General features: G+C 39.5%; 1 protein-coding gene across 3 annotated transcripts in view; it reads left to right on the top strand.

Annotated features, from left to right (window-relative positions):
- lrba (LPS-responsive vesicle trafficking, beach and anchor containing) overlaps positions 1–26,629 on the top strand; it is a 184,977-nt gene that overhangs the window by 25,289 nt on the left and 133,059 nt on the right. For all 3 annotated transcript variants that reach the window (XM_062432960.1, XM_062432951.1, XM_062432944.1), the window contains exons 2-22: positions 5–236; positions 1,582–1,682; positions 3,346–3,441; positions 5,330–5,451; positions 6,203–6,329; positions 6,987–7,106; positions 8,256–8,402; positions 8,955–9,152; positions 10,478–10,611; positions 11,522–11,630; positions 12,020–12,172; positions 12,607–12,775; positions 13,163–13,242; positions 13,689–13,751; positions 14,306–14,403; positions 14,757–14,849; positions 15,894–16,002; positions 16,389–16,470; positions 18,663–18,786; positions 18,896–19,088; positions 25,110–26,510. In XM_062432960.1, the coding sequence (XP_062288944.1) occupies positions 5–236; positions 1,582–1,682; positions 3,346–3,441; positions 5,330–5,451; positions 6,203–6,329; positions 6,987–7,106; positions 8,256–8,402; positions 8,955–9,152; positions 10,478–10,611; positions 11,522–11,630; positions 12,020–12,172; positions 12,607–12,775; positions 13,163–13,242; positions 13,689–13,751; positions 14,306–14,403; positions 14,757–14,849; positions 15,894–16,002; positions 16,389–16,470; positions 18,663–18,786; positions 18,896–19,088; positions 25,110–26,510 (3,951 nt within the window). The remainder of the gene's footprint in view (positions 1–4; positions 237–1,581; positions 1,683–3,345; positions 3,442–5,329; positions 5,452–6,202; positions 6,330–6,986; positions 7,107–8,255; positions 8,403–8,954; positions 9,153–10,477; positions 10,612–11,521; positions 11,631–12,019; positions 12,173–12,606; positions 12,776–13,162; positions 13,243–13,688; positions 13,752–14,305; positions 14,404–14,756; positions 14,850–15,893; positions 16,003–16,388; positions 16,471–18,662; positions 18,787–18,895; positions 19,089–25,109; positions 26,511–26,629) is intronic.

The following is a 26,629-nucleotide window of genomic DNA, read 5'->3' as shown; positions in this document are numbered from 1 at the left end:
CCAGCTGGTTGGTGGCCAGTTTGACCTGGAGATGAACTTCATCATCCAGGAACCGGAGAGCATCGTGTGCATGGTGGAGCTGTTGGACAAGTGCGAGCCCACTTGTCAGGCCGAGGTCTGGAGCATCTTCACAGCGATCCTCAAGAAGAGTGTCCGCAACCTGCAGGCGTGCACTGATGTGGGCCTCATCCAGCAGGTGGTCCAGCGTATATCCACCACCGACAGCATGATCGCAGGTACTGAAGACAGCAGCTTCTTGACCTTCTTAACCTGCTCATCTGGCCTGTCCACTTAAACTCAGCTTAAGCCATTTATTGTGTTTGATTAGTCAGTTATTATTATATTTTTTTAATATAAAGGTTGTGTGGAGTTGTGTAGCAATAACAAAGATTGTGCAAGACACCGACTAAGGCGCTGAATCCTCACAACTGCCAGAAGAAGTTTGATCTTTTCACGTCTGTAGGAAGGGGGAGGAAGCTGTTAGACGAATTCCAACTTTGCAAATTAAATGAATAATTTTAAATGAAGAAACCAATATTAGCATTTAAACGTTTTTCTTTCATAAAGTAACGTCATGGTTTAGCCCTCCAGCATTGTAGGCTTGAGCATTCCCTGATGAATTGCAGTAAATAAAGACACAATCATCCTGTATAGTCTCTCCAGAGTCTAGTCTGTTGCCCATCTGCAAATTAGTACAAATTAATCCTACAGTGTGCGGCTCAGTGAACTTTTCGCCGGCTGGAACAGCGTTGGCCTAGAGGGATTGTGCAGTCAAGCAAGGACAATATAGCCCAGCAGTAACCAAACAGCTGAAAGTGATGGTTATAGTAATAATCACATAAGTACAAATGCTATGCTTTTTAACATGTTCACAAAGTCTTTCTCAAGAGTTGTTTCATAGAACAGACATACATTTTTTTTAATTGATTCACATCTACAACTTTAACTGCATCATATTAAGCTTAAAGATTAACCTTTGCCTTTTTTAAATCCCTCTTTTGTTGCACTCACGGTAGATTTGCGGGCTGTCGCTTCCTCTCTTCACATAATTTGTCTGAAATATTGACAGACCTGCTGAGTTTGGGTACTTATGTGAAAAAAGACATGCCCAGATATAGCTGCCACTCATCTTTGTATATGCAGAAGTACATGTGCATTCTAGTTACAGATCTGTCATACTCTGCTTCACCAGTCAGTAATAATGATGAATAATGATGAAAGTCAGTGCTTTCCCAGAGTCTCCTCTCTATTTTAAGTGTACTGATTTTTAACTTGGATCCTTCTCATCCTACTTTAATTATTCTCAGCTCCTGGTTGCTGGGACATCACTGTAATATTAACACATCAACGTCAAGATGCCAATAAAAATTGAAATCATTGTGAGGTCAATGGAAAAACTAATACTGATCATCTAGTTGAATGAGCAAGTTTGTTTTTTCTGGAAATGTAGTCATCTGGAGCTTCCTTTCACCTTCAGGGTGGATAGTTACAATTTGTCTTTCTCATTTAACATGTTCAACCCCTGAATGTTTAACCTCTGCCTCCACTGTGTGTGTGTGTGTGTGTGTGTCTCTCTTTCAGACCTCCTGGTGGACATGTTGGGCGTGCTCGCCAGCTACAGCATCACAGTCAAAGAGCTGAAGCTTTTCTTCAGCAAGCTGCAAGGGGAAAAAGGCCAGTGGGTGAGTCAGAGTCATACCTGTGTTGGTTGTCTGGGACCTGCATGAGGAATGTACTAGCAACACTTCAACTGCTGCCGTCCCCCGGGCCAATGCCCTCGTCAGAGAGATGAGATAAATCATGTGGAACCGACCTACTACTCCATGACCAGTGGTCTTGAATCCAGAGCAGTGCTACATCTGTGATATTAGGTCCTTCATGAGATTAGCCTTAGGTTCTGAATTTGAGTTACTTCTTCCAGTCTATATTTACTGCAACATTAAAACATTACGAGCCAAAAGATGTAAGACTTAGTTAGAGAAAATGTGTTTTTGAAATAAACTACTGTAGTTGTTGTGTGTGGCTATAAGGGAATAGCCACAGTAAACTGAAGATGCATTCTTCAATGTAAGTTACTATATCAAGGCAGAATCAGTGGCACAGAAGTAGAAGAGACAGACGAAGTAGAAAGAAAGAAGAGTTAACTTATTGATCACTGACACTAATCAAGTTGTCAAGGAAATGGGGCAAGTTGCTTTTGTGCTTCTAGATTTCACCTTTCTCCCACTTTTAAGCAACTCTCGCCGCTGCTCCTCTCTTCTTTTCATCTCTGTGAAATATCCAGGGAGATTTGATGGACGGAATGGGAGCAAAGCTTAACCAGGAAGTTCTGTAACAGTAGTGCACACTGTAAACTAAAGCCTTGCCGAAAATTGTAAAGGGATTTCTCTCTTATTTTTCCCAAATATCAAAATTCTTTGAGGTAGACAAAACTTATCTATTAAGGATGTTCTTTGCAGAACAAATCACTTGTACACTTTAAACACTGATATTAAGAAATTTCTGTATTCTGCTAAAATAAGTAAATCTCTGGATGTCAATGTCTAATACGTCTGTGAGGTAAATTAAAAGCAGTGGCAAAGCTGCACTTGCTTTTTATCATTTATGGATGCAACCATGATCTGTAAGGGCCCTATTTTAATCGTACAACTACAAAGACAAACACAAGGTGGTAGGTCTTGGGCGTCTGACTGTGTGGGCGTCTCTAAGCATACCTGCTATTTTGGTTCATGTAGGTGCAGCAGAACAAAGTGCAAAAGGGCTTGGTGACGTTGAATATAAAGTGGAGGATGTGATAATTAATAAATATACTATTATCACTGGATCTCAGAACTCTGAAACAACTGCAGCAATCACAGTGACGTAAGACAACAGTAGCTTAAATGGAAAGACTCTTCTCTAGGAAGTGATTTTGTTGTGTGGATGTTGCAGAACGCTGTGATGTGAAAACACCACGATTAATTAGTAGAATGTACAATAAATCAGTATAATGATGATGGGAATAAATAATAAATAATTTTGGTGAATCCGTTTAGGTTTATATGATTGCATGATCCCAGTGCTGTATCAGTTTTAAATGTCTAAGACCCAATTTCCACCTCCCATCTGTCTGTGCCTCATCTCCCACCTTTGCACTGTACCCTTTGTGCTTGGCATCAGACGGGCAAAGCTAATTTCAAGGTCAGGAAAAAACCAAACCGTTTTAGAAGTGGTAGTTGTGGTGCAAGTTGGATGCTGAGAGTTTAACTAGGGTTTAAACGACTTTTTGTGTATATGTATGCGTGTTTGGACTTTAATGCTGTTAGCTATCAAAAAGCATCCCTGTTTATTGTGATCTCTCCTCAGCCTCGTCATGCAGTGAAGCTTTTGTCCGTGCTGAAGTACATGGCCCACAGGAATGGCCCAGACTCCTTCTTCAGCTTTCCAGGGAAAAATGCAGCTGTGAGTACACTTCGTAATGCCACAAATGTTGCCACTGCACCACATAAATAATTCCTCTTTGAGTGTTCAGCCATAGATGACCTAACAAGTGTGAATTTAGCGTTATGAATGCTTCAGGATGTTGGGTTGCAACATTTTTCACTTGATATTAATGTGGTAATGGTCAACCACCAGAATGTGGAACTCAACCACGATAACTTCCTGAAATTTTCAAGAATTCCTGTTTTTTTTCATAATAATAAGAGAGAGAAAGACGGGACTTCAGATATTACATTGTGATCTCTTTGAATTCCTTTCGTAGTGCTTTCCATTGTTCCAGCCATTCACTGACACAGGATTTTTTCCATTATATAGTAGGGTCCAAAAGTCCGAAAACACTTTGCCAATCAAGTCAATAGGAAAATAGTCTCAGACTTTTGGACATTTATACATTATTTTAGTTAATGAAACTCAGACCTTCTTCATACCTCAAAGGCTGTGACACACTTGCAGAAAAGTATCCAGAAATGGAGCTAAAAGCGTGCTTTCTTGATGAAACTGAATGTCTGAGCAACATACGTCTATATTATTCATGTCTGTCTGACTGACTTACTTGTTGGAGCTGTTGCTGTTCAGCTTTGGACTATTCAAACAGTTATGTCTTGCCTGCACATTAGTTTATTCAAAACATTGGCCTTCTTGTTACTTGCCACAGGTATCATGGAAAATCAGGTTGCTTAAATCCTATAGATGTAACTTTAAATAACATACAACTGTTATTAGCTTTTGGTCACCTTCTGAGTGTTAAGTATACAACTTGCTTGGATGAAATACAATAAAATACACATTACTGGATCAGAGATTACCTAGATTATTTTGCAATGTTAGATTTGATTGTACTTGCACTCTTCAGTTGAAATGCTCATTGCAGTTATTTTTTGGTCTTGAATTTTAGGTTAAATCTCTCATTACAATGGTTCTTTGATCAGTCATTATTTCTGAACAGTAATTAATTCTGTGTCACATAGCAAATCATTTCCTTTTTGACTTTTTCTTGATTTATCTGTGGTAGGAGTAAAGGAAAGATAACATGATTATTATAACATGAAGATGATTCACTTTTTTCATCAACCTTTCATCACATTAAATGCACAGGAAACTGTGTGTGCACCATTGAAAGCTGCATCAGTCTATGTCAGACTCTTTACATTATGTGTGCGTGAGAGTACAGAAGTCTGTCTTGTGGGTTTGGGTCTGATTTGGTTGATCTGAACTCCATTAGTACTGGACTGTGTGTGTCAGCACTGTGTTTAAGAAGTAACACATGTATTGTCTTCTTCCTGTGTTGCCCTGCCAATGTAGACTCACAAGTCAGTCTCTAAATGCTTCGCTCATATGAGACTGAGTTTTTGTTAAAACTGGGTGGAAACAATTAGAGAGTTTAAAAAAGCCTGCATTGCAGAGCCAATCCAAAGTCTTCAGGGTGGCCCTTCGTAATTGGGCGGTGAGTCTGTAGTTCACTATAGAGCAGAATAGGGGGAAGGCATCATGTCCGGTAAGGCAAAATTTAACGGGCATAGGTTTGTTACTGGCTGTGCTCGCCACTGTTAAAGCAAGGAGCAACTGACTTTGTAGGCAGAGATCCCTGTTTGTCTGGTATCATGAGACGGGAAGTGTACACACGAATAGAGCTTAACATATATATGTCATTTAGAGCAATAATGGTCTAACTTTCTCGGAGGGCGTGTTTGCGTGATACTTTTCCCCATATAGTGTTTTTTCGCTGTACATGCTGTACTAGCCAAAAGAGTTTTAAAATGGTTAATGTGTCCCTTACTGTACTTCCATATGTGGTCTGATCTGACACATATCTCACTATCATCTTCTGTTATGTTTTTTTTCCTAACAGGCTATAGCTCTGCCTCCCATAGCGAAATGGCCGTACCAGAATGGGTTTACATTCCACACATGGCTCCGCATGGATCCTCTCAACAACATAAATGTAGACAAAGACAAGCCTTACCTGTACTGGTAGGTAACATAGAAACACTGTTCTCCGACCAATAAACTTCAACCCTTTTGCCTTATAACTGTTTATTTTGTTCAAACTTCTGCATATACCTCTGACTTAAGAGGTAGTATATATTTTTAGTTTAAACAATACAAAGAGAGGGGAATTGAATAAAAAGTTGGGTGTGTAAGTAAGTAAATGTGCATTTGTAAATGTTGATCAAAGTCCCCAGTATTACTGTGGTATATCTAAAAACTGCTGAAAATCTGCAGCCTCCAGCCTCAAAGATGAAAAATAGTCGTGCTTCCCTCTCCATCTTTCCTGTCTCCTCATCCTTCGCTCCTTCGGCGAGAAGCGAGTAAATCAAGCCCTCCGATAATCTCATTTTGAACCAATAATTAATTCCTGTCAAAAATCTAATTTATACAACAGGGATCTGTTTGGGCTTCTGAGAAAATGATAACCAAGCCGGGCAGGCGACGAGCTGTTTGAGAGAATCTGTAATAAAAGCTCCTCTTCAGCGCAGTGTCCTTTTAAAAAGAAATAAATTCACTAAATTACATGCAGGGGCCCCATCTTGCCGGGACACAGCGGATGATGGGAAGAATTTGTGGTGCTGAGAAATGATTGTTTGCTATCTTTATCCTTTTCAGACCCTTTTAAAGTGTTCATATGATTTATTGGACACTATAACCCTTGCCCTTGAATGTAGTCAGCATGAAACATTAACTCAGGAACTAAAGCTGTGTGTTTCCCTTCATTTCTTTTTAGCTTCCGCACCAGTAAAGGCCTAGGTTACTCAGCACACTTTGTGGGCGGCTGTTTGATAGTGACCTCGTTAAAATCCAAGGGGAAAGGATTCCAGCACTGTGTGAAGTACGACTTCAAACCACAGAAGGTATGAAAGGAACAAAAACAAAACACAACACAGGTCTGGTAACAAACCAAGTATTCGTGCACATAAAAAGACAAAATCCTGCAACGGGTCTGTATCTAGATTACCGAATTCATGTCATCACACACAAAATCAATCACATATACGCACACAATGAATCTAAACCTTGCTGTATGAAGGAACTGTCACATCTTACCTGACTCTTGGGAAAAACAAAATCAGAAGAAAGAGGAATGATGGCGACTAGAGAGAAAGATTATCTGATACACTCAGTCCCTTCAAGGCATAATACATGCTGAAGACCATCACAGTCAGTCCTTCTCCTGGCTGTGAAGGCACCACCGTACCTCAACAAATCTCACGAGGAGTCAGAACTCCTTTTAGTTGATTTTTCACTTGTGTATTTAATGCCATTATTTCATGTTCAGAGATTTCACAGTGGTAAGACCTGATTGTAAGGCTTAGGAGAAAACTAAAAATCTAAGTAGGTGGGATTTAAGCTCGAGGGGACTGATTACTGAAACATGAATTAGGCTAATGGAGTAGGTTAGATGAGTCTCACCATATGCTGACTTATTGATATCTTGTCATCTGTGATTGTTACCTCAGATATACTGTAATAGTTTTAGTTTGAAAGTATGCTGCTTTTTGTTTTCACAGTGGTACATGGTGACTCTTGTTCACGTCTACAACCGTTGGAAAAACAGTGAAATTAGCTGCTATGTGAACGGAGAACTAGCTTCTTTCGGAGACATTGCCTGGTTTGTCAACACCAGCGACGTAAGTAGCAACAATTTAAAAAATGTTCTTGGAAATCAGCCACAAGCTTTTGTTATATTATCCAATTGAACAAATTCTCATGGATTATTGATTAGAGGGATAGTTTGACATTCTTGGAAATAAGCTTAATCTCTCAACCAAAGTTAGATGAGAAGATTGATGCCACTCACATGTCTATACAATAAATATGGAGCTACAGCTAGCAGATGGTCCGCTGAAAGACTGCAAACGGGGGAAACAGCTGGTAATAGAACTGGAGACTGGTGTCATTCTTCTTATGTAACTCTGTGGAATAAAGTGAATAAGCGTACATGTCAAACTATTTTAACTTTTAATTTTTTTCTCTATAACTGAGTGTGTTTTGTGTGTATTTGTGAGTCTTTACTATTATGGCACAAACCCCTGTGGCAAAATGTACAGTTATAATTCCACCTGCTGCATTGTATACTGTGTTAGAGTTAACGAGACGTGGGTCCATGTAACAAGTTTACTGTCAAATACCAAGATATTGCTGCTGGAGTGCGTTCAAAAACTGAAAAACTGAAAACCAAACCTCTCTGTCGTGCCCTTGTTGCTCACACATAGATCTAATCTCAGTCTTTGCTATCAGAGGGCTTGGGGGTGAAACCATTTTCTCCATCTTTTTGCATGGATAGTACAGGGGAAAATGATTACATACACTGTGCTCCTCTCTCACATCACAGTATGAACTCTGTCACAGTCCCCAGGATTGCTTTCTGTCATGCTGAGATATGAGATTTTTTAAATCAAATTTTTTGTAAGGAATAAAAAATGCCTCTGCAGTGTAATATAAGCCTCTAGATATGTCAGTATGTCAGAAAGCAAATTAGCTACTTGATTGAGATGTGTTGCCTCACTGACCATGACCGGAGGAAGATTAACATTATCATGTTAGCTATGCTCCTAGTTTGAGGCTATGTGTTGCTGTTTATAGTAAGTGCGAACATGAATTCGCCTTTGTTCTTTCTTGCTGTTTTTGCACTTTCTTATTTCCTTCTTCACTCCCTTACATCCTACCTTCCTTTTGACCTTTCATTTATTTCTTCATTCCCAAACAATTTTTTTCCTGTCTTTTTTACCTTTTTTGTTAATTCCTCAAAACCCTACCTCACCTTTTCCCTGCTGCAGACATTTGACAAGTGTTTCCTGGGATCATCGGAGACGGCAGATGCCAACCGTGTGTTCTGCGGACAGATGGGGGCAGTTTATCTGTTTGGAGAAGCTCTCAGTGCTGCGCAGATCCTGGCAATCTATCAGCTGGGTCCAGGTTATCAGGTGTGAGATCATAACACCAGAGGCAATAGTACTATTATTAGAGATATTCAATAACTAATACAGAGAAATGATGTGTGCTTTACAGCTATTAATGTTCTAAATAACAAAATACTGTGCCAATGATATTTGTCACGAAGGATGCTATGCTTTTTTTGGTGCCTTTAAAAATAGAGAATCTGCTTTATTTTCTATGGTCACTTGATGACAAATGTTAATCAGCTTGTCAAGTCCCACCTCTTTTAGTTGACAAAGGCAATAAAGCTAACAAATCATTTATAGTTTGAGGGCCACTACATATGGTAAGTTGGATGAGTCAGCTTTAAACGTAAGCTTGAAGGCAACATACTTTTTAACAGCGCGTTGCTTAATGCAGTGCGGTTGCAACTGTGTACAGTATTTGACACCTTACTTTTATTAGTGCTGACATAGTCTTGGTCACTAACCCTTTTTACAATTTAGTTTGTCTGTTTTATTTTCTCAGGCACTGTTTTATTTTCTCTGGCACTACAACTCTTTCTCTTTCTCTCTCTTCTCCTACTCCCTTCTCCTCAGGGCACATTCAAGCATAAGGCCGAGAGTGACTTGCTGTTTGCGGAGCATCATAAGACCTTACTGTACGATGGAAAGCTGTCCGCTAGTATCGCCTTCACTTATAACCCTCGCGCCACAGACGCCCAGCTCTGCCTTGAGTCCTCCCCCAAGGACAACGCCTCCATTTTCGTCCACTCACCCCATGCACTCATGCTGCAGGTAATAATGCTTTCAACGTAACTTTTTGCTTGTATCGCAGGTGATAGGCTCTTGCATTGGAATTCATATGGTTGGAATTGCCATTATTTAACTTGAATCAAGAATCCATCATGCTGCTACCTTTTTGAAGCAATACCAGTGCAAATTCATTCACCTCCTGTTTGCCTGCTCCTTCCCTCTCACTGTTCCGTATGTACCACATTTTATTCTGTCTTTCCTCCTCCATGGTAATGAAAGTGGCCCAGTTGGCATCTTTTCATTTTAATAGCCTCATTAGGGCAGAGGTGCAAATGTGTTGAGCTAGCCAGACTGCTGCAGCTGCTGAAAAATGCCACGCTGGTGGGCTAATTATGGAATTAGCCTTCCCTGCAACTCCAGTTTGGTTTGGAACTACATGCTGCACAAAAAATGTCCTGCATTTTTCCTTTTTAGAAGTGGGTGGTTATCTTTGTGGAAGTTTGCCACTTTGTGCTCGAAAATACACACAGACACACACACATACACAGTGCCATGTCTTCACTCACTTTGAGTTGTCTTTTCTCAAGCACTAATTGAGTTTTCTCTCATGCCCTCTCATCAAAGAAGATGCTTTGTTTCCTTTGTTGGGGGAGCCTTTTGCTGCCACAAAAACATATGCCCCATCCACCACACAAACTCACATAATATGTGACCTATATTTTCAGCTTTGCCATGCCATGCTCAAAAATTCCAATCCTATAGAGATGAAAACGTTTAGCCAAACCACTGCTGGTGTTGCAAAATATAACAACAGAGCCCAGCTGGTGCACTAGACTACCTAATATTAAACGGAACATTTTATCAGTTACTGCCTCATTTCCTGTGTTTTCGACATTGTTATGTCGTTGGTCAATTAAACTAACAAAACTAAATAAAATCAAAGTGTTTACACTTGAGTTTGAGTTCTTGAATTATATCATTTACCCTCTCAAACAACGATCATATCCACAACTTGGAATTTTTATAGAAACTGTTGTGAAAAAAATGTGTTGGCAAAGGTAAAAATGGTTTAAGTTTAGGATAAATATTAGCAGTCAAAGATTCAAATGTTCAATTACGATTTGTGCTGGTTAGAATAGAAAGCAGATTGAAGCAGTACAATAAAAGAACAGTATTTTATTTGTTTGTGATAATTTAGTATTCTTTCAAATAAATGAACACATAGAACCAATTTATTGCACATCACAATGATTAAAAGAACAAATATTGTGACTGAATTAGATGATTACTGTGTGACTCATATATGTACATTGGCGTGTTACACGTTAAATGTAACCATATGGATTCATGTGTGTTTGTTTCTGCAGGATGTGAAAGCGGTGGTGACTCACTCAGTCCAGAGTGGCATACACTCTATTGGTGGTGTGCAGGTCCTTTTCCCTCTATTTGCACAGCTGGATTATTGCCAGCCCTCCAGCCACGAGCTGGACACCTCTGTCTGGTAAACATAAACACCAAGACACACGCACATACAAACACACACTTAAAATGTTCAAGGAACAATTTGTAGTTTTTGTTTATTCTTCACTCAGTTTTATCATGATTTCGTTTGGTATCAAGCCACTGTGATAGCGTACAACATATAATGTGTAAATATGTAGGCTGCTGGTTTGATGGTTGTAAAGTAGCATAATCAGTCAGTTAAGCTCCAGTGTTATATTTGTGCTCAGGCATAATGGAAACTCCTGCTACTGCTGGACTTTACAGCTGTGTGGCAATCCAGAAAATCATGTTCTGCTTACATGTGCAACTTTAACTAGTGAATTATAATTATAACTTAAATTGGCTAAATACTGTAAGCCCCTTTCAGAAATTAAATACTGTTAATGAAACAATTTGAAGATGTGTGAGACACTATTTAACTTATTTTTAGGATGATATTGGACATAGCGTTTTCCCTGATAGTTAATGGTGAGTTTAAATATTTGCTAGTATAAAATAACATTTTTAACATTTTTAATTGGCCCCACCTTTTTAGCCTATTACTGCTGGTTTTTCAGATCGGTCCCGCAGCTAACATTGTTTGTGCTATCGCTATGTAACAACAGTAAGTGTTAAAAAAAGCAGTCATGAAATAGGTTTTATGTTTTATGTCATGCTGAGCTTGAAAGCTGTGAGACCGTCTTACTTGAAACTGCAGCGTTGTTGCTACGCGTGCTGCCCTCAAGGTGATGCTAAGTAGAATCTGTTCTCCCAGCACAATGGGGACACAACACCCTCATTCAATCACATTTCATGTAGGATATGCCCTTCACAGCCAGGACTTTGTCAGCAGCTTACATAGATTATTGTCACTGTCTGACTCACTGTCTCTCTCTCTGTCGCTGTTTGACTGTTTGTGTACCTCTTAGCTGCACTTTGCTATCCTTTGTGATGGAGCTCTTGAAGAACTCCGTGGCTATGCAAGAGCAAGTCCTGGCCTGCAAAGGCTTTCTCGTCATCGGCTACAGTTTGGAGAAGGTAAGACAAACACAAATTGGCTCATCTGGCAGTGAAATACACAAGAGAGCTATCCTCCTGTACCAGTAGCTATGCTCATAATAAACCCAGCAACGTAATAGGGTTGATCTTCATTCCCTTAATACTACAAACACACTAACACAGGCACACACCAACACCAGCACTTAATATGAGACAGACTTTGTTTTCCCTCAGCTGTATTTAGAGGTCACAGCTGGCTTGTGTGCTTGTTAGGCAGAAGAGGAGCTCCTCATCTTTCTCTGCATGTGTCCTTTCCCTCCTCTTACCATTTTGCACCTCATTCACCCCTTTCACTGACCTTTCATCCTCCTTTTTCCACCTCCTATTGTGCTACTTTCTCACTCCTTGTCTACCTGTCTGTGCTCCAGTCTTCCAAGGTGCATGTGACGCGGCCTGTCCTGGACATTGTGCTAGCCTTTTCCAGATACCTTAGCAACTTGCAGAATGGCATCTTGCTGCTCAAGCAGCTGTGTGACCACATTCTGTTCAACCCTGCCATCTGGATCCATGCCCCTCCCAAGGTAACATGAATATAATGTATGAATACACACATACACAGACATGCACAACAGCACATTTTTTCTCACTTGGTTACATTTGTAAGGATGCAGATATGTACATTCACATGTAGACTCAAACTCGTATTGCTTACTAAATACAGATATGCACACTCATAGATCTGCACAGTTAAAATTACCTCCTTTTGCTCTGTATGCCCTACTTTTTATTTTCAGTGTTTCACAGTTCAGCTTGGAGTTCAAGGTTATCCCCTCACCTGTAACTCGGTGACTGCTATTTAAGTGAGAATAGGTTGCCGGCAACCCATAGAGGCTTAGAATCCTCCACGTTCTTCTCATAGGAACAAGAATCAAGGACACAGTAAAACTGGATTATTCCACCCAAACTCTAAAGTGTGTAAGTATGTGTTATTTCAAATGTGCTTTGTCTCCTGCAGGTGCAACTGATACTGTACACTTACCTGGCGACAGAGTTCATCAGCACAGTGACTATCTATAACGCCATTCGCAGGGTGGGCACTGTGCTGCAGGTCATGCATACACTGAAATACTACTACTGGGTTATCAACCCCCAGGACCGCAGCGGAGTCATACCCAAAGGCCTAGGTGAGAGTGCCCACAAAATGCAAAAATGAACTGTGTATATAATATAATACAGTAATGGAACACTATTGATGAATGGTGTTCCCATTCCTCTTCTCGTCCTCCTTTCAAAAATGTATTCAGGTCGTGCATGTAGAGACAAATTTCACATGCAGACACGAACATGTGCACAGAAATGTGTGCACAAACAAACACACTTTCTCACATGTTCTCACTGCAAATCCTCCAAATGATAAATCAGGTGCAGAACTTTACTTAAAAAAAAGAAAAAAAAAAAAAAAAGAAAAAAAGTAGACCTTACAATTTCTTGCCCTATCTTCTTCATCTCCTGCACAGTTGCTCATTTATTAGCTACATTCAACAGTTATTGTCTCCTCTTTGGATTTTCAGATGGTCGAAGGCCAAACCAGAAGGAAATCCTTTCTTTGCGAGCTTTTCTGCTTTTGTTTGTCAAGCAGCTCATAATGAAGGTAAGTTTATGCCCCTTCCCACCACGACCTACATCCCTAGCCAAAACAGCTAAGGAAGTGTTACATTTGGATGCCATTATTATGTTTACTAGTAGTTCCCTCAGTGATAATGTGCCTAACATGTACTGTAGCTGATGCTCTCCAATATCATTGATCATCAGTGACACCAACATAAGTAAGAACAAACTAGAAGACAATTTTCCCTTGTGTCTTTATATTGAACCAGATATACATATTTCTTATTAAATGTATAATTTTATGCTGTTTAAAGCTATGATGTGGTCATCTCTTCATCTTAGAATGAAATTACTTTTTTAAAATTCCTAAACCCTCATGTTGTAATTAGTTGAATTTACAGCTTTCCTGAGTTTCTCAGTGGTGCGCCTCCTCACAAATCAAGTTTGGGTTTTCATAATGGTGAAATAATCCGTCCAAATATATTCTAGGATCATGGAGTGAAGGAAGACGAGCTGCAGAGTATCCTCAACTACCTCCTTACCATGCACGAGGTAAGAATGCATACAGCACTGAGCAGAAGAAACCTCACCACTAGGTGGCATCATAACACTTCTGTACTGTGTTGTGTCTTCCCACCATCTGATATGCACAGCAGGAGCAAACAGTTCCTCTTGCTAAAGGAAGAATTACTGTTTCTTGTTATTTTTCCAAGATTGCCAGTTAGAGGTCCTGACAGAAGTGGTTTTGTTTACAGTGGAGTGATGCATAACAAATGAATCAGTCAGTTTGGTCAGTTCCACAATAAAACCATGTAATAATAAGGGGTCATTGCAACATGGCTCAAAAAACCACGTTTCAATCTAACTGCCCTTAAATTTATAGAGCACATATTGTAATACTTTAGTTCAGAAGCTTTTTACTGAATTTTTTCTCTGTTCTCCCATTATTGCTGCTACCGCCACTACTATAGATTATACAAATAAACAGCGCATATTTGCTTTGACATAAAAAAACTGACTTATACTGTATCTTCCTCATATAATTCAGCTTTATTAGATGTAGTTTTACCACAATAGCCTCGAGTCTTCTTCTCTTTGTCCCACAGGATGACAATCTCATGGATGTGCTGCAGTTGTTGGTGGCTTTGATGTCTGAACATCCTGGGTCTATGGTCCAGGCCTTTGACCAGCGCAATGGGATTCGGTAATGATCACCTTTTTATATTATATGCATATTACATACATACGTAGTAATGTTTTATCTGTATGTTTTTACTCAGTGTCAGAATGGTCAAAAGCAAAGTTGAGAATTTTAAATATTGATAACTTCAGTCTTGTATTGCTGTATTGTATGTGCTTATTGTTTTGTTTAAATTAACAACAGATCAGTTTTTGTTTTTAAAATAGATATGTGTTTGGCATGAACTTGGTACATGCTATGTACAGCGAAATCCCTAATGGAGTGCTTCAAGTGTGTAAAATATTGTGCATTTTAATTATTGATTTTTTTTTAATTGAGTAAAAAAAAAAAAAAAATAATTTTTCTCTTTTTTATAGTGTGATTTACAAGCTTTTGGCATCAAAAAGTGAAGGAATAAGAGTGCAGGCACTCAAAGTATTGGGCTACTTTCTGAGACACTTACCACCAAAGTAAGTACAGTGAAAAACCTAAAATACTTGTGAATATGCTCCTGGACTATAGAGGTTGTAGATCTTAAAATGTCTATATAGTTCAGTCTGTGGTAGAAATGTAAATGTTTTATACACACACACACATACACACACACACACACAATTTTGATATTAGTAAAATATGACAAGGCTGAAATCAATTTTATGTATGGCAAAGCCAATTTCCAAATGTTCTTAATAGTTGCAGAACAACTGTAAAGTATTGTACTGTGCAGAACAATCTCTGTCAATCTTATGTGGATACAATTCCCCCCCCCCAAAAAAAAGAAGCTGCATTTGACCAAACCTGCCTAATTTTCATTTGGTGTGTTTCACTGACATAAATCTTACATTTGTGGATTGTTGTTTCATCTAATGAGCAGCATATGATATGTTTTTTGAGTGTTATTGTTAGATCATGCTCAGGTCGTATTTTTAAGTGTTCCACACTTAATTTTTATCAGTAACCCCCAATTACAGTGTGCACACCTTATGCTGCAATAGTAGCAGCGAGACAACTCTAGCCTTGCCCTGTTGGCAACTCCATTTAACCCATGTGATCCAAAAGCAAGACACAGTCCACTGTTTTTTAGCTGATTTACAACACTAAAGATGATCCATGATCAGAGATGAAAGCGACAAAGAATTTTCTGTGAAGGACTGCTCTTACTTAGTCAGCAGGGATTCTCTTTTTCATTTCCTCCATGTCAAACGTCAGCTGGAGCTCAGCTGATTTATATTGTTGCAGATTTCAACCGTTGCAATTTTTTGATTCATCAGAAACTCCAGATTTTGCCCTTGTCATTTCTAAAAATGTACGATATTCCAGGACAGTTTGAATATTATTCAGTATTACTTTTGAGATAAAAAATATCTTGTGCTAACTCTGTGAAGTTATATAAAGCCAGTTTTGTATGTTATGTTCCAGTTTAAAAAATGCACTGCATTATTTTCTGATCCAGCAACGGTTTAGGCAAAGTGATGTTTACTGACAGACCTTTGACCTCCTAATGTTCTGATTAGGAGAAAGTCGGAGGTTATGCTGAGTCACGGCCTCTTCTCGCTGCTCACTGAACGCCTGATGCTCCACTCCAGCCAGTTCACCATGACAACGTACAATGTGCTTTTTGAGGTCAGTCAGCCTACATTCACGCTCAAGACCTGCGCTTGCAAAACAGAAATGCATAAATATTTATGTTCAACTGTATGGCATTATTTATTTTTAATGTGCAGTATGTGTTTGAATAACAGCAGTTTAAAATGTTCACCTTATTAGTGTACTATTTCTTCCAATTTTACCTTTACTGCTCAATATAAATATTTAATGAATTATATGAAACAATAAATTGTATGTCTGACCACCTGCAGAAACTTGATTTGACAATTATTTAGCAATATACAACATGACGGTGAAACATAAACATAGCTATGTGTATCTATCGTGTAGTTTGTTTCCCTGTTATTGTTAAGACCTATGTTGATATTTATGACTTGAATTCCCTCTCTGTCCCTCGGTAGATTCTTACAGAACAGATCTGTACTCAAGTGATCCATAAACAGCATCCGGACCCCGACTCTACTGTGAAGATTCTCAACCCACGTAAGTGCCTCCTCTGCGCCACACTACTCTCCTAAATCATTTCCTGCAGCGTACCCTCTACATACCTATTGCTCCATACTGCACTAGAGGATATTCCCCATGGAACCGTGCGATTGCTATATACAGTCAAACAAATGAGCGACATAAATTTTGCAGCCAGAGGGTATTTTCATACAACTGAACCTCTGATGTAAACCTAGCATGAGGATAGATAGATAAAATATACACACATCTGCTAGTTGTATTGTTAGTCCCTATCATGTTTTGTCAGGATTAATTTACACATAAAGGAATGATGAATATAATGAAATTATGGCATCACTTAATTCAGTTTATTAGCTTTTTATATGCTTATGAAACAAATGTATGCATTACATGAATTCAATCAATTATTAAATAATATTTAAGTGAGTTAATAATTTATTGTTTTTAATGCATTTGTTTAAATATTTTGAGGTAAAAAGTGAATAATAAAATATGTTATCCTTGTATATTTTATTTTACCTTCCAATGTAGTCTATCATGTTGAATCATCTTGAATGCATTTTATAATTAAGGATTACATATTTGTTATGATCATGACATGTAATTTAACATAACAATGTAATCAATATTCTTTATGACCTAAATAACTGTGTATATGCTTTGCATATGTATATGTATTACTATATAATGTATTACTACTGTGTAGACTAGCACACATGCCATGAGTATATTTTATTTATTTTTTTACCAGTGCATAATTACGACAAGAAAGTGAATATTCAGTTTCTATATGCTGCAACATAACAAGCTGAAATGGCAACTCCAGGCTTTGATCAATGTTCCCATTAAATAATTTCAGGCCGTTACCTCAAATTTCACGTCAGCTCACAAAATCTTTTCATATGGTGAAATCTCAAGTATTCATTTCAGCAAAGGAAAGAAAACTTTCCTCTCACTTTTATGCTCATGCTTCTGCACAGGCACATGCACCTTTGTACACACACACACACACACACACACACACACACACACACACACACACACACACACACACACACACACACACACACACACACACACACATGCAAAACAGCTTTAATCAGTTTGAAATCCAAGCACTTGGTATAATCACAACCAAGGTTTACTTCCAACCAGCCTTAATCTGACAAGGCCCTGCTGTAGTCACACATTGATTATCTTAAGCCTTTATTGTGTTAAAAACTCTTCTACCCAACCATCCTAGACAGGCGGTATATATCATGGGTTTGTACATGTGAGCACATTCTATGAAACATAGAGCGGTGGTCTGTTTCTCCTTTGCTGTGCATTCTCTTGATTTAATCTGTGACAAACTCCCAAAATGGCCCCCTGATTGCAGTCTTTAGTAACGTCAGAGCCAATCAAACAAACCGAGGAAGTACTGTTTCCCTCAAATTAACTCAAGGGAAAAGAACCAAGAGCAAATGGAAAAAAGAAGGGAATACGCCATCCCTCCATCCTCATTCCCGGTACATGCTGGGGTAATTTTCTGGCGGTAAAGGTTCAGCGACTCATAATTTGAGTGACTAAGGCGTAGAAACAACACAACCGTCTGCCGGGGCAAGGGGGCATCGGTTAGCGCCAAGGTCTGAAGAGACAAGTGAAATCCAAGCTCTGCCGTCTCTCTACTCAAAGTAAATGGACACTGACATTGCCTAGATAATTAATCTAAACAGTCAGTCTCTTTGGTTTAACCGAAGCTAAGCCTTCCAGAAGGGCCTGTGACTCTGGCTCTCTCATTTGAAACAATACCAAAACCATTACACTATGATAAAGATCAATGGCCCAGACTTTTATATTCTCCTGTGTTCTGTTTTTCTTACCACAGGCACAGATTTTCAGGTGTGTACGGCTGGGAATTCAGATAGTTTGTGACACAATGATTTGCACATGTTGAGACCAATGTATGATTTAGCTGCTGATTTGTGCAGTTTCCCTTTCTGTTCCCAAAAAGCAAGTTTTATATCCTAACAGAATGCTGGATGTTTCCAAATCCAAACTTTTTTATAACCTTTGAAAAAACAGCTTGCTATAATGTATTATCTTACAAAATGGACAACACAGACAATGAGAGGTATCCTTCACACGCACTGTTATTTTTGTAACTCTATGAATATTTTTATTTCAGCCTTCAGCAGAAATATATCCATTCTGTTTAATGATTCTAGAGATTCTGAAGGTAATAGCTGCTCTGCTGAAGCACTCTCCCCCATCCCCCGAGAGCATGGAGGTGCGCAGGGTTTTTCTGTCAGACATGATCAAACTGTTCAATAACAGCAGAGAGAACCGCAGGTAAGAATTAAACCGTTTCACAGGATTGAAAACTACATCACAGTACTCTGTGTTTACATCAGCCCTGCGCCACCTTCTCATACTGTAGCTGTGTACATTTTTGTTTCAGGAGCCTGCTGCAGTGCTCGGTGTGGCAGGAGTGGATGCTCTCTCTGTGTTACATCAACCCGCGAAACAGCGAGGAGCAGAAAATCACAGAGATGGTGTACGCCATCTTCCGCATCTTGCTCTACCACGCTATCAAATATGAGTGGGGTGGCTGGCGCGTCTGGGTGGACACCCTGTCCATCACCCACTCCAAGGTCAAAGCGCTCATTATAACCATGCACGCCACACACACACACACACACACACACACACACACACACACACACACACACACACACACACACACACACACACACACACACACACACACACACACACACACACACACACACACACACACAGATGTTAGACATAGCTTTGTTTATCTTTCTCTGTGGATCTTCCTCTATCTCCTCATCTGTTTCATTTTTACATTTTTTTGCGTGTTTAACTTCTGTTTCTCTTCGTTTTAGCTCACACACTCTTTATCTCTCTGTAAACACAAGCGCACACACTTACACACACACTCAAATCTTGCTGCAGTATTGTCAGCCTAAACATTCACCTCATGACCGTAACCGAGTCTTTGAACCTATCCACTTCTTCAGTTTGTTCCCAGCCAAACGGACAGCAGTATTCAGTCGAAGCCATCAGCTCTTTCATCCATATGTTTAGCTTGAATCTGACATACTGCAATACATCAAATAAGAAATTAGAGAACATTATCGTCTGACCCTTTTTGGGTCGTTTGGGTCAGACTTTGCCTCTCAGTGCCCATCAGATTAAGCTATTGAAGCCTTACAGTGATGATCATTTAAAACTGAGTTGAACTGTAAACCAATGAGAATGAGTCCAACAGCCCTTCCACTCTTTATTTATGTATAGAGTCTCTTTCTTTCACGTTGCACGGATAAAAATAAACTTATGGCACTTCTTATTTCCAAAAGCTGAATTCAAAATATTGCTTTAGAAATTCAGTGTTGATATCATATTACGCTACTCTGTTCCAAAGCAGTGAAGTAATTGAGGTTGGTGTCAGATTGTGGTCTGGGGGGTTTTTAAGCCTGGCAGATTGAAGGTTGAGTTAAAGAAGTGCTTGTGATATGAGACGCTTCACTGTGGCGTGGTTGCTGTGAGTGCTGGCGTCCAGTAGGGGGCACAGACAGACTGCCTGGGAGATGATCAACATGAAGGTGGCAGTTAGCAGGACTGTGTTTTGAATGCTGGATGCTCTGAACTTCCAACATCTCTTCACATCTCTGAACACAGTAGAACTAACCTGCACAGAAAATAAAACATGTACTTTCAGAGGCTGAGGGAGATTTTCCACATTGGCAGTCAAGGAATTTGATGTAAGACAGTCATAAAAAATGACTACATAACAAGAAAAACTTGCTAAATATTTACTATTACAGTGACAATGAAAACATAATTTTTACTTGTTATGTTTTCTATTTAATTTCGTTTATGTAAATGTTATTGTTAAAATATTAAAAGTCCAGTTTTTAAGTTTAAAATGCATCTGCTCAGTAATATAAAAAGTGCAATTTTGATATTTCCATTTGGCAGTGTCAAAAAATGGTAGCGTAATTATAATAACCTGAGATTTTGGCTATTTATGAATAATATCTTATTGATGTAGGACCCTTTTTTATGTGAAACATTTGTCTGTACATCTAGCTGCAGTGTGATGAGGTTTCACTTTGCAATGTAGCAAAGTGTCTTGCTCTGTGTTGTGCAGAAATGTTTTTTTCTTCTTTGTACACGACAGGCTGTAATTGCCTTTTTCCTATAATTGCACAAGATTAATGTTGTTTCTCCTTGACTCTGGTAACAATGCACAGGTGTAACAACAAAATTTTGCACACAAACTGTGTGTGAATAAACCCAAGCACGTAAGATGTGAGTTATACACACTGACACACACACACATAGTGCAGGGACCCCGCCTGTGAATGCGATAGTTGCAGCCGGTGCTAGCCAACAAGATACATGCATCTGCTATAAAAAAGCTAAAGAAACTCAATTGCAATTTTATTGTCCCGTTTGATAGATTTCCTGCCACCTTTGTAGCACCAAAGCTGTTTGTCACTGTTGCTCTCTCCTCCCACTGCTGCAGGGCTGTGTATGTGTGCATGATTGTGTGTCCGTGTGTGTACAATCATGTGTATGTGTGTGTCTGTGTTTGTGTGAACGTGAGTTACCAGGCACATTTTCTCTTTACTCTCCTTTTCTCTTGGGCTGCAGGAAGCCCTTCTCTCAGAGCCCATTGAATATTCATCGGAACCGTACGAGAACAATCAGAGAAACAAGCCCTCATAAATACAACCAGCCCACTGGGAGCCTCTTGATAAGTGCATATATGCATTCACAAATACATATTTGAACACTTTTCTGTTACATAGACTTTATGATTTGGTTTGCCTTGTGTCAAAAAGTGGTAAAATTCTCATCTTGGCCTGTAAGATGAAATATGTAAACATCACTTTGCCTATGCTAAATGCCTAATTTCACCCACTGCTAATAGAAATACTCTACATCTTTGAACTACAATGCCCATCAATGTATTATTGTTTTTTATATTTAATCAATTCAGATTTTTCCCATTATTTAAGGCACAATATAGGTTTCATTTTTAAATTAAATTATTTTTTATTTTATTGTTATACCGGCAAATAATAGACCAACAAGAGGCTCTAATGTTGTGTAAGTTTTGTGAGAATTTAAAAAGTCCATGTGTACTGGGTCGCTTCGTGTGTGTGTGTGTGTGTGTGTGTGTATCCTTATGTCAGTCATTAGCAAGTACTGTAAGTGTATCTGCATATGTGTCTCTCTGAAAAGACAGATGTTCTTGCAGGTGGGCACGCTGACACAACAGCCCTCCCACTCACGGCCCACACACCCACCCAAGGTGCCCCTCGTCCATCTCTGCACACAAATCAGTTGGAGAACAAGGAGATCTCCCAAAGAGAGAGATCAAGGCGTGAAGGTCCCTCTGTCCTTCAGACTCCCACTGTCAGCTAACTTCATTATACCTGTCAGACATTTTACCACAAAGATAAATATGAGCAGAAATGAGCCAAGAGATCTTTGACAAAATAGAATACACTTTATGAGCTGCTAATTCTGTAAGTAAGTTTAAAAGTTTTGCATTTTTGGAATAATTGACTTTAATTGTATTGAACCAGACTTTTTGTAGTTAATGATAGAGTTAAATTGTTTGGACCTGAAGCTGGTGCGGTTGGGGTTTTATTGAGTCATTACATACACAAAACTCAAGCTGCTGTTCTTGGCAAAGGGTTTCAGATCGGCGCATTGACAAGTGGACAAAGAAAGGAGAAGTCAGAACATGGAAAAGCCAATGCTACATAATAGCCATGAGTCAAATGTTGTCTATGCTACCCAGTAGCAAACCAGTCACAAGTATTAGTATCCATGCCTTTGATCTGTGATCTTGTAATTCTCAGGTAATTAGTAAAATCTCAAAGTGAAATGTATGATAATCAAATAATAGCTTATTTAGCCCACAGGAGTCCTCGAGAGGGATGAACAAGCTTATTTTACTATAATATGTGATAGACATTACAGATAAGGAATGTATTCACCTCACTAAATCAGATGGGAAGAGAAGTATTTTAACAAGGAGTGAGAAAGGAAGATATTGTGAACAAGAGCAAAACCACACAGCTAGCGCTGCAGTAGCAGATGACATTGATTTTGGAGGAGGAATTGCATTTAGCTAATCGCATTAGAGCCATGCTGCCCTCCCCATTTCCCCTTTGTTTTGTGGTTGCTCTCTATCTATTGATCTAAATGGGGACTCCCAGGCTCCTACTGTGGGGGTCTCCCAAGATCAGCCCTTTGCCACCCTGACCCTCACCTACCAGATTGTGGTGTGGAGCCTCTGCTTATTCTGGATCTGTTATACTACACAGATGTGGGGACAAAGTTGTAGGTTCTGTTTGCTTTGATTTGGAAAGGTGATAGCTGTCTGATGCAGTTGATATTGTTTGACTACAGGAAAATTGAGATTTTATTTTATTTTCTCTAGTTGTTGATTTGTGATATCTTTGGTCAAAAATTTAGTTGGAAATGAAAATACTAACCATATTGATGTATTGGAATATATTTTTGTTTATGAAGTCCCCATCCCAGACGTTTCAAATATTTTGTATGAGCTGGCAATGCTCTGCCCAGTTAATACCATGTTACCTGTCACGTTAGAGAAGCCCACCATGTTTTTGTACATTACCATAACATTTTTCCATACCCCACTGTGGCCAGGCCAAGTCATGGAGTAGGATTAAATTAGATTAGATCAGCGCTGATGTCCTAGCCACCCAAGGCAGTTTCTATATATTGTAGCAAGGCTAAACGTTCTTTTAAAAACCACAGAGACATATACTACCTCTGTCTAATGGTAACTGGATCTGTTTCAGAGCCCCATTTAAGGCCAACATACATCATCTTAATGTACAGACTGCATCCTGTATCTATGACGTTATGCACTACACTGCTCTCCTGCATAATTTCCATTGGAGTGCACTCTCAATGTAGCCTTTTAATTGCTAAAAATGCTAAATGTCAAATTAAGCTCAAACTAATGGGGTAGAAGGTCTTGCTGTGTGATCACGGGGAGAGAGGGAGGAAGAGAGAAAGAGACGGACGACTGGCGCATTTAGAACAGGCTGTGCACTCAGAAACAGCTATGGATTACCAATCACGGTTTCCCACTACAGAAGATTAATGAGCACCTGTGTAGCAGGCTAATTTAGAACAATAACGCCTAATTAATTACAAATAATCAGTTTCTTTCTCTCCCTTTCCATTCTTCCACTTTCAATGACTCACTTTCTCTCTTTTCCTCTTTTGCAATTTCTTATTTTTTGATCTCTGGCTTTTTCATTTTCTTTGTATTTCTCTCTCTGTCTCTTCCTATCCAAATAGCCTCAGGTGAAAAAGCAGCAAAGTGGGTCTAGTTTCACCCACCCCCCCTCCACCCCTCCACCCCTCCAAACCCATCTTTGACTTTCTGTCCTCCAAGCCCAGTGATTAATGCAGGGTCTTAAATTAGGCGTGGGAGGATTTGCCAATGCTGGACACGCACTCAGCACAGCTCGCAGACACACACTAATAGTATCTACAGCTAATCTATGACTGCTTACATGGATGGGCTCTTCCTCAAATGCCACTGCAGACCATTGTCGTTATAGACTAGCAGTCTAGTCTACCCATATCAGATGGTAAGGAGACTGATAGCGGTTAATAGGCTGAAGGCAGTCGCACATGAGAGACAGGAAAAGTTTTAAATATGGCACAGTAACCCAGAAATAGTCCCAGTGGTTACATGTAAAAAATAAGATGAAAACTAAACCACATTTTGAGAATCTGTTGCTTCCATAATTTGAAGTCTGAAAAGATGTAAAAGTCTAAAAGTTTAAACCAAGGGATATCAGACAGAGAGAGGTACCACAGGTACATAATAAAGTAACCACTAAAGTGTATCTTGATGGGTTTATAACATGAATCATCCAAAGTATTGTTTGAATGGTTTATGACATAAATCATCATTTTACTGTGATGTTTAAATGTCCTGCATGGTGCTTTTTTTATGTTCTCCAACAAAAGTGTATTAAGGAAACTAAACTTAAAAGACAATTTCAGTTTATAACAACTTGGATCTTTTTCTGTGATTTAATAATGGTATTAGTAGTGATACATTATTATAGTCACCAAGTTAATTGCAAAAATTTGGAAGTGCAACAATAGGTGATGATTCAGGTTTTAACCAACCCCCCGCCCCCCAAGTTGTTTCTATTTGGGGGTGCTACATGTTTGGAAGAGGAAACAAAGGTCAAACAACTATCCATTTCAAACATCCACAGATTACAGACTTCCTATACTAACCATAGTTGTATGCACAGTTTGTCTGTTAAAACGTTGGATTATCATAGACATTTTAGGTTTGCTCACTTTTAGTTAGTTTCCAAATAAAGTGGTTTACAAAATTTTGCTAAACTGTTGGCTTGTTTACAACCTGTCTGTTTTGCCCCATTGGATGTTGCCCTGTCCCTAAATCTGACCAATTAAATTGATGAGTACATTGTTAATGTAAATGATAGAAATGATGGCCAAAATGACAAAAATTGTCATTTTCAAAAAGTTGTACTAAACATAAGAGAGACAGACCAGTAGTGTGACATACATTAATAGTAATATATTTTGTGTGTATGCAGGTAACCTTTGAGCAGCACAAAGAGAATCTGTCCCACATGTTCCGTCAGTACCAGCGTCAGGAGTCTGTGGGTTCTTTACGCACTATCCGAACTGTTTCTTGTGCCAGCCAAAGCTCTGAGACCACGGAATGTGTTAATGGACCATCTACAGAGGAGGCTGCCCCTTCCACTGTCATCGAGCTTACAGTGGACGAACAGCCACTGAAATCCCCTGACTCAGCATCAAGCTCCACCATCACCTCTAGCCCACTGGAGGCTGCTGATGAACGGGGACAGACATCCATCACTGTGTCCAACATCCTGGCTAGGGCTGAAGAAGACGACCAAAAACTGGTTCAGGAGTCTTCTACAGATGGGACTGAAGCTACTGGGATGCAAGAAACCAGTAAAGATGGACCTAGCGATGAAACCAACAAACAGGAACCAACGACTGAGAACAACGATAATCTCCAAACATCAGTTAGCGACCAGCCTGAAACGAAGGCAGCTGAAGTAGTCGGAGACTCTGCTAAAACATCTGCAAGTGATGATATGCAAACACCTGCAACAGATGACGCAAAATCTGTGAGTGAACATAACAAAGGTGAATCATCAAACTCCAGGACAGACGACTCGTTAAAGGAAGCAGACACAGAACTGCCAGTGATTTCAGATCAAGAAAGTAAGAATGATCAAATGTCCACCGAGACTACAGACTGTCTGGAGAACAGTGTGCTGGGTGGAGCATCTTTCGTCAACGAGGACCTGGTTGGCGTTTCGTCTGTTAGTCACCAGATCCACCCGAGTGACGCCGATGATAGCCAAGAAGAGTCCTCTTATGCGTCTGCTACTGCCGGAGATGAAGTGGAGGTAGTAGAAAAGGAGGGAGATAAACAAGATCAAGATGATGAAGGCAAGAAAAATGAAGGACAGGAATTGAAAGAAGAAGAAGAAGAAAAAGATGAAAAACAAGAAGTTACAATAGAAGAAAAAGCTGAAGAGAGTGAAGAACATGTGTCTGGTTTAGAGAGTCAGAAGGTGGAGACAACTCCAACTGCAGCACCTGAAGAAAACGTGATAGAACCACCAAAAGAAATAGTTAAAGATGATCAGTCTTCCTCCATCACTGAAAGCGCTTCTGCAGACCAGCAGCCTGCAGATACTACACCGCCCTCTACAGACCAGGAGGTTGCAGCAGCATCAGACTCTGCCGCCGCCTCGCCTAGCCAACCTTCGGAAACCACTTGCACTACTGGGGAGGAAACCCTGACCAGTGCCCCAGACAGTAGCGCTGCCACCTCCAGCTCTGACACCCAGAAGAGTGCAGACAGCAAGACCAAAGAGATCAAAATTGCCAGACTTGACGTGTCTAATGTGGCCTTAGACACAGAAAGACTTGAATTGAAGGAGACCTTTTCAACAGTATGCCTCTCTTTGATTAATTCCTCTAATTGTATTCTGATGTATTGTATACAGTAGATTGATATGTAACATTTTTTCTGAAGAATCAAATTAACAAAATTGAATGTTTCAATCCCTGT

The sequence above is a fragment of the Scomber scombrus genome, chromosome 2 (genome assembly GCF_963691925.1).
Source record: "Scomber scombrus chromosome 2, fScoSco1.1, whole genome shotgun sequence".
Lineage (NCBI taxonomy): Eukaryota > Metazoa > Chordata > Actinopteri > Scombriformes > Scombridae > Scomber > Scomber scombrus.
Note: the sequence above shows the minus strand (reverse complement) of the source record. Positions and strands in the feature narration are given on the sequence as shown.